Genomic DNA, 9,004 nt, shown 5'->3' with positions numbered 1-9,004 from the left:
GAACCACTTCTTATTTCAGCAACAATTGGGTTAATATTCCAGGCTTGATGACATCACAGTATAAACAGAGCAGCCTGCCTTATCTCTCTATGTTCAAGAATACAAAACAAATTTAGTTCCCAGCATCAAAACAGTTAGTGGAGTCGTGAAGAAGCAGATTCGTCAAAATAAAATAGACCAAAAAGAGAATAGTCCCAGGCAATATAATGTTCCTCGGAATAGAAATCCCTCTTCTGTTTATATCTTTAGAATGCACTTCCAGGACAGCTTTTTGCAATAGAAACAGAGATAAGCTGTTAATTTCGTGAATAACAGAGAAGAGTTATAGCTCACCCAGAAGTTCTTTAAAGCTGATTCATTTGACAAATCTCTTTTTGCTGCAACAATTTAAACCAAGTAAAAAAAATAATAGAAAGAAGGGTGCTTGCCTGTTAGTCCATTTTCTCTTTGAAGAAAAGATAAACGTATCGCATTAATCAGATAGAGCTTGTTCGGAAGTCCGTCCGGCATTGCTGGCTGGACCTTTTCTCATAAATTAATGAAATCCAGTCCTCCCAACAAAAACAGGCTTTTGAGGTTGATCTCTACGTTTCTCCCTGGCCGGGAGAAATTTCATCAGTCAAAAAAAAAATGTTCTGACTGATTTATATCTGAATAAGCTTCTTTTGAGGCGGGAGCCCGTCTCAAAAGCAGGCACAAGCGAAGTCACCCTTCCTGGAAGTCTTTTTTTTTTTAAACACATTATTTTTATTGATGTAATTGAAAAATAAAATAATATAGATACATTAACATAAGTGCAACATACATACACAAATACAAATAAAAAAGTTATGAAGGTATCAGGGTCCCTTTGGCGTCGGTGTCACCAGCTGGATGTGTGGGTCTGCCTCCTTAAAGGTAAAGGTGTCCCTGCACTTACAGTGCGAGTTGTTTCAGACTCTTCGGGTGATGTCTTGCGACGTTTTACTAGGCAGACCGTATATATGGGGTGGGTTTGCCAGTTCCTTCCCTGGCCTTTCTTTTTCCCCCCCAGCGTATGCCGGGTACTCATTTTACCGACCACGGATGGATGGAAGGCTGAGTGGACCTCGACCCCTTTTACCGGAGATTCGACATCCTCCTTCCGTTGGATTCGAACTCTGGCCGTGAGCAGAGCTTCGGCTGCGTTACCGCCGCTTACCACTCTGCGCCACCCCCTTATTTAGCCACCCCCTTATTTAGCCTCCCCCTTATTTCTGCACATCCAGTGCAGGCTTTCCCTAAGTAAACGCTTTCCAGTCCAACCAGAGACAGAGATTGGAACATAGTGAAAATGAGAGCCACGACCATGTGAAACTTTAAAATATGCACTACTGAAATCTGTCTTTAAGGTCAGGTACCAAAAATTCTATTCCGTTGTATCTAATTAGTCAGTCTAAAGGAGGGTGTGTGGTTAACATTCTCCGTTCTTGTTCTGGACTCCTGAATACATCGAAAGCAGACTGTGGAAACAAACTAAAAGGATTAAGACAAGCATGTGTATGCTTTATCTATAGACTCTCTACATTCCTGGGGAATACATTTCACTGACCTTTTCCCCACCTAATACCTGACCTAACCCCTGGGCCATAGACAGGGGTTGGGGGACAAGTACAAATGAATCTGCTATGGAGGGTGGAGCAGAGCTCAGAGGGGCTATCAAGTAGCCACCTCCAAAGGAGAAAATGAATACAAGCAGTGTCCTGGGCCCAAAAGATCTCATTGCAGCCCTGCAGTCTAGTACTATTTCTGTGCTTCACAGTGGATGTTTTTGTCAGGAGGAAGGCAGGATGAGTCAGCGCCTGCTGCTGCAACTTGCTTTCCTCTGCAGAAACCACTGTTGCTCTACAAAGAGAGTCCAACACACCACTATGGTCCCCAACGTGGACTGGAGCATCATGGCTGTCACAGGTGTCTAACAGGAGCAGAGGAAAATTTATTCCATCTTCCGTTCTGCTCCTTTCAGTTTTCCCTGTAGTCATAATCCTTTCCTTAACTGCAGCCACAAGCATCGACGACCATGTCAGGAATGTCCGTCTTGATGAGGTTGCTGTTGGGGTCAAAGTAGAGGAGAGAAAGGGCCCGGCGCTGTGTGGGGACACAGCAAGAAGGGCCAGCAGTCTGGATGTTGTTGGCTTTGACCAAATTGAAGACGGTAGTGTGGAAGGAGGCTGCTACCCCAGGTGAGCCAGCCAAGTGCATGGGGCACTCCCCCATGCAATAGTTTATCTGATAACCCTCTGGCTTAAAGATCCAGTCATTCCAACCAATGTCCCGAAAGTCTACGTAATAGTCTTTTCGGCAGCACACGTCAGAGTTCTGGTCACAGCTCAGGCTGCGCTTGGTGACCTGGTGGCTAGGTTCCCGTATCTTGGCCTTCACCACCAGGAAGGGCTGGTGGGAGCTGCTGGTGGCAGTCACCAAAGATGCGATGCTGGGGTGGCAGCCTTCGCACTGCAGGTCCAGGCGTAGGGCCGTCTCCTCACGCTCAAAAAAGCTCTGCATGGCCGGCATGAGGGAGAAAGTGTGCCAGCCACTATCTTTGCTCTCCAGCTGCTGCCGCTTCCCCAGGGCCACTCGCTGGTGCCCAGCCAGGTAGACCTGCAGCGTGATGTTTTGGTGAGCCTTGAGGTGTAGCCACAGCTGAGCCTGGAGGATGTGCATGTCTTGGCCTTTTGTATGGGTCAGCTGGAACTGTAGTACCCCAGAGGGCTCTGTGGAGGAGAAAACAGTCAAGATGAAAAACTTTGGAGTGCTAATCCTGGCCTGCCCCAGAACGACCACCACACCTGAACCAAAGATGTTCAATCAGGATCAATAGGATGTAGATGAGTCGCCTGGCCCTCACCTCACATTTATTGCTACTTTTGTATCACAACACCAAAGAGGTTTACTAGGTTGAGAAATAAGGCCTATTCGGACATTTGCTTGCAAACCTGTGGAGGGAAGAGCAGGACCTCACATGATAATCCTATTCCAAATGCTCATATGCCCACCAGTTGCATCATCAGGTCTGTGTGCATTGAGCAGGAAGGTCTGGATTCCTCACACATTTGACTGAATGTATAGAGAATCCTCCTGGTGATCGGGAACCCTGATCTTGCGGGGTTCCTGGTCATGGGGTGTGTGTGTGTCTATGTGCACTCAGTGCGCAAAGGTCAGAGATGGAACCAGCAGAGATGGGGATGGTTTATTTACTTCTATTATTACTGAATTTATATCCCATCTTTCGTCCAAGGAGCTCAAGGAGGCATACATGGTTCTCCCCATCTCCATTTTATCCTCACAACAAGAGGCAGTGTTTGGCCCAGTGAGCTTCATGGCCGACTGGAGATTTGAACCTGGGTCTCCCAGATCATAGTCCAACCACTTCAGTACTCTAACACTGGTTGTTGGGCCTGAGGCCAGTGTGTACAGCTCCACTCCCACTCCACCATTCTTTGAATACCTGGGGGAATAACACCTGACCCTAACAATGAATAATGTAATTCACCACAGGGACTTCAGTCTAGGCTCCCATCTCTAAGCCAAGTCATAATCATCATCCTAGTATGTTGTTGTTCTTATTTACTGAGTGCCAAAAAAAGCTAGGGCCTGTACAAAACACATGGGAAGTCAGGTTTTGCCAAAACAGGCCTATAATCAGTAAGTCAGAATAATTAAAAACTAGAGGAGGAGACTGTTGAAATGAAAACCTTTCTACCAGAGCTTGGAAAAGTTACTTTTTTGAACTACGACTCCCATCAGCCCTAGGCAACATGGCCACTGGATTAGGCTGATGGGAGCTGTAGTTCAAAAAAGTAACTTTTCCAAGCTCTGCTTTCTACTGCTCTACACTGGTTCTCACCAGCTGCTCTTCTCCCAGCCCCACTATAATTCCATAGCAGTGGCCATTTCTTCCTTGCTGCCTCTGAGCAGCATCACTCAACCATTTGTTTAAATCAAAAGACGACTTTGCTCTTTGGAGCAACTTGTCTGGAGATCCTGGGAATGTTTTTTTTTAAAAAACCAACAATATGCCAGTATGGGTTGGCCTAGCAGCCAAACACATGTTGAACCATTCATAATACTAGGTTCCACGTGGATTTCTGCTGTGCAGCAGCTACAAAGGTCATTCCGTGGTAGAAACAACAAGGAGTTGTATAAATCAACAAACCTCCCAAAATTCTCAGTGCTTATCACTAGGAGCACCATATGGGCAATTGCTCCTTGCCTATTAGGGGGAAGACACAATCCACCTACGTTATGAGTAGGGACCCTGTGTTGTTGGACTCCCAACTCCCATCAACCCCAGCCAGCATGGCCAATGGTCAGGGTTAATAAAAGTGGTAGTCCCTTGACCTAAACATTCTGTTGTGCACACCTCACTGAAATGAATAGGAAGCTGCACAAGACCCCTGAACCTTAGGTTCTCAGGGGTGTGTGGAAAGAATAAGGTCAGAGAAATGGGCAGTTTTGTGATGGCTATGCTCTACAGGCAGTATATCTCTGCATACCAGTTGCTGGGAATCATAGGTTGGAAGAGGGCTGTTGCACTCAGGCTCTGTTCTGCTTGCTTGTGGGATTCCCACAGGGGCATCTGGTTGGCTGCTGTGAGAACAGGATGCTGGACTAGATGGGCCGCCAGCCTGATCCAGCAGGCTCTTCTTAAGTTCTTAATTATACATTAGGCATCAAGCAAGAAAGTGACACAATGGTTTGGGGTAATCTTCCAACTGCCACCATGTTTGATGAATAGTAGATGATAGGCAGAATTAACAAATGAAGCTTTCCTATCACCTTTTGGTGAAAGCTTCAACTGTGAATTTTGCCTGTCAGTTAAAAGCATAGAATTTCAGTTCATAAAAAGGATTGCAACCCTGTATGTTGGCTTCATCCTGTCTACTAGCTATTCCTAGCCACCCCATCCCATATTGCACTTTAAGCAGACAGGGCAGAGTAGGACATCAGCTGAAGACAGGCAGTCATTTTTAAGATTAGAGTAGGTAGTATGATAGAGGTATCACTGCCTATGGTATACAGACTCATTTCTTTTGCCCGCCATCACTGCAGGTCAAACAGGTTTTGCAGGTTTTTAAAGAAATGATATGGCATGGATATGCACACTACAGGCAACAGTGCTTCTACTAATAACGTCTTCATTCGTCCCTCTCCCACTAAAATAAAATCACCTGTTTGTAGCCTGAAATATGCCGCAGAGACTGGATTTGAAGAGAAATTTAGCAATCTGTCCATTAACCACTATACATTGCCCTTCTCCCATTGCAGCTGATCTCGTTCTGCACATAGATTCCCCTCAGATCTCCCATGGGTACAAAATGGTAACACAATGAATAACTACTAGCCTCCACTCTTGAAAGTGCTGTGTATGCAGCTGTTATTGAAAGGTGGGGAGGCTGCTGTTGGCACAAGTGACTTATACTCCCTGTACCAAAATATTCAAGCCCCAGGCCACGTGCCTGAGAAAGATATGGGGACTCACCTGTCTCTGCAAAACTGATGATCTCGTAGCCCTGTTCATCAGACTCGGGCTTCTCCCAGCCGGAGAAGTGCCCAAGTCCGTCCGTCCGGGCTTTGCCCATGTGCAGGCGCCGCAGGGCGTTGGCCACAGCCCCACGTGGCACAGGGTGAGTGATGTTGGGCCTCTCGTTCAGGTTCAGTTTATGCAGAATCTGCTGCTTGGCTACCTCAACCAGAAAGGCTTTCTCAGCACTGGGCTCCAGAGGGGGCATCCTACAGGAAGGACACGCAGGCTTTCCCTCAATCCAGGCCAAAGAGGCCCATAGTAGGGCCACTGTGGCCAGGGGAGTCCAGTTGCCCTGGGGGCTGTAGGTGGGAGCCATGAAGAAACCAAGGGCAGTAGGTAGCAAGCTGTGGAGAGGATATTTTTGTTGCCACGTAGTCCTAGTGACGATACCCGGAACTCATGAGTTGTGCCTCGGCTGGGTTCAGGATGCTTTCATCTTAGCCTTAAAATAATGGCAATCTGCCTTGGGTCCAGGAGTTAACCCCTAGGACCTTCTTTGCCTCCTGTTCTCCCTGCTTTTTGTAGCTAGGAAGAGCTGTTGCTGGTGCTAGGAGGTGAGGCAGGTGTTGCTCATTCAAGAGATCTCACCTCTTTGACTGGCTGCTCCAGAGTGTCACCCAGCTAGGTTCCTCAGCTTTTGTCACTCAGCCAGCCTTGGCCCTGCCCTTTGTGCCTCTGTGATTGGCTGGCTTGCCTAGTGCCCCGGGGGAGGTTTCCTCCAGCCTGGGAGGAAGGAAGGTGGGGATTAGCAAAAGGGGATTACAGGCTCCCTGTGGTGGGAACAGGTGCCTGAGGAAAGGAAGCACCATTAGCCACAATGCATTTCTTTAAAAGGGGGGGTGAGGAGGGGAGGAGGCTGTTCACTGCCCCAGAGAGAAAAGGAGAGACCCAGGGCAGGTGAAAATGGCAAAGTATGGGGGTGGGATGAGAGGAACAACGGTTTGCCTCAAATTTTGGAACAATCCCCAGAGGAATTGCCTGGGTTTAGAGTGTGGTGATTGTACAGGGATTCACAGAAACAAGATACTAGGCATGAGACATTTGGGAAAAATTCCTGCCATTCTGTAAGGGCATGATGACACTCAGAGTCATACTTCAAGCATGTGCTAGGGAGGCTCCACCAATATAGATGGGGCCTCCTTCTGCCAATCTTGAACATGAGCAGACTGCAGAACTGGCACACTCTTCCCCACAGTATTACATCAGGAGAGGTTTCCACACATTACATGATGAGATGTCACTGACCATGCAATCCTGTGCATGTTTACTTGGAAGTAAGACCCATTGTCTGTGTTCACTCACTAGTAAGTATGTTTAGGATTGTAGCGTGAGGGCCAAACTACACGCAATGTTATTCATGCTTGGGCAAAAAGCTGGTTACTTTTACGTTGAAGAAATAGCTGCTGTGGGGCCCCATTCTAAAATGTGTTCCTGATCAGGGTCTAGTACCAGTTTTGAACCAAACATCCCCCTGCTCCATGGCTGTTCTTGGCCTCCAAAGGTGCTGTTTGCAGTTAAATACTACTACATTTTGGGACAGGTAATAACTTCAGAGGTGGTTTTTGGTGAGAAGCTGGTGTGAGGCTCACATCTGGAATGAGATCACATTTTGATCAGGTCCTCAGATCTGCTTTTTCTTCAAAATAAAAGTGGCCAGATTAAGCATACTTTTTTAAAAAAAGCATAAGTAACATAATGTGTAGTTTGGCCCCGAGAGTACACTTGACAAGCAGCAGTTACTAGTCCCAGCTCCCTGGCCTGTATCCCTGTTACAGGATGCACCTACGTTAATGCTTCACATTCTAGGTGTCCATGTAATACATGTTGGGAGCTATGGATGGGGGAGAAATTCAATTCAATTTGCATTTAAAATTTGCACTTTCTGAAACAAAATGTGAACTGCAATGCAGTTCTTCAGCCAAGTAATGTATACAAAAATACATATAGTAAAATGTGCATAAAAGTACATGTTAGTGAAGATAACATACAAAATACATTACACTAGGGAATTTGCTTGCATAAATGTGTATATTGTGAGAAATTTGCACTAAAATGCGATGAATTTTCATGAGGACTTTAAACAAAACAAGAAATTCACAAACTGATGTGGAAGTGTGGAGAACTGAACTTGATGAGAAAACTGAGAAATGGAGAGAAACCAAAATGGACAAATTCACTCATCCCTAATAGGAGCACGTCTGAAAAAGGACATGACTTCGGGCCAACGAGATGTGACTTTAAATGTGTTTGCATTTTAATATGCACATTTTAAAAAATGCAAATAGCCAACGTGGGATGTCCTCCCAATACAAACAATAACTTCTAAGGGGCAGTTTTTGTGGGGATCACAATAGGGGATCCTCTTGTGCAGCATCCTGTTTGTGCAGTGGCTAACCAGATGCCTGTGAGAAGCCCACAAGCAGGACCTGAGCACAAGAGCACTCTCCTTGCTTGTGATTTCCCAGCCACTGCTATTCAGAAGCATATTGCCTCTAACTGTGGAGGCAGAGCAGAGCCTTCGTGGCTAGCAGCCACTGGTAGCCTTCTCCTTTGTGCATTTGTCTAATCCTCTTTTAAAGCCATCCAAGTTGGTGGCCATCACTGCCTCCTGTGGGAGGGAATTCCATAGTTTAACTATGTGCTGCATAGTTTAACTGCCCCTCCATGCTTGCTGAAATCCAGATAATTATCAGCCCAACCCAGCTGCTGTTTGCCTTTTTAAAAAATGCTTATTAATGCAAAGATGTATTTCATTTCATGTCTAGCTTGGCTCTTAGTATATGATCAGAATGAAGGCTTGGGCTTGAAATTCCAGCTTGGAGCAGTGCTGAAGTAAATAAACAGGGCAAAGACTCCATACCTGTCTCTTTACTCTTTAAGGCTAACCCTTTGAAAAAGTATTTGTGGGAAGTGTTGGGATGCAATTCAACTTGGGTGGGTTTGCAAGGGTTACAGTAGATAGAGAAGGGAACCTCCAAGCTTCCTAGACTATCTTTCTGATCTAACTTGTACTGACCTTACTTCAGGTACTAGGCAGGTTCTCTTAGGGTTGCTGACATCATGTCCTGATTCCTCCCTTCTTTTTCATCCCACCTTGGAGGACATCTCTCCTTTGTTTCTCACTCTCCTACTGAGATCATGGGAGTATGCACAGCTCCTTGCATCTCCAACTTAGATAGAACTAGGAACTCTTTGCTATCCAAGTATGTATTTCCTATAAAAAACTAAACTGTCCTATTTTCCATAACAAAAGTCTCATTGCGATTGAAACCACAGGAAAAGGCTACTCATACAGCATTCAATATACAGCTACCTGTGTGTACTAACCCTGCTGAATTAATCCAACAGTATTAGTGGGCAGAGGGAAAACTCCAAAGCACAGGTAGCATCTCTAGTTACAACTCGTCTTCCACCACCACATACTAGCAAGCAGAGAAATAGCCCCGGCACTGGCATTTA

The 9,004-nt window shown here is 45.9% G+C and overlaps 1 protein-coding gene across 1 annotated transcript; it reads right to left on the bottom strand.

Moving 5' to 3' along the window:
• Window positions 1-413: 413 nt before the first annotated feature.
• Window positions 414-6,258, bottom strand: LOC133382053 (inhibin beta E chain-like). Its single transcript, XM_061621712.1, has 2 exons — window positions 5,501-6,258; window positions 414-2,732 (listed from the first exon to the last, which is right to left on the bottom strand). Exons 1-2 carry the CDS (start codon window positions 5,859-5,861, stop codon window positions 2,011-2,013), a joined length of 1,083 nt encoding a protein of 360 aa, XP_061477696.1. The 5' UTR covers window positions 5,862-6,258; the 3' UTR covers window positions 414-2,010.
• Between the last annotated feature and the right edge of the window lie 2,746 nt (window positions 6,259-9,004).

The sequence above is a fragment of the Rhineura floridana genome, chromosome 3 (genome assembly GCF_030035675.1).
Source record: "Rhineura floridana isolate rRhiFlo1 chromosome 3, rRhiFlo1.hap2, whole genome shotgun sequence".
NCBI classification, from domain to species: domain Eukaryota; kingdom Metazoa; phylum Chordata; class Lepidosauria; order Squamata; family Rhineuridae; genus Rhineura; species Rhineura floridana.
Note: the sequence above shows the minus strand (reverse complement) of the source record. Positions and strands in the feature narration are given on the sequence as shown.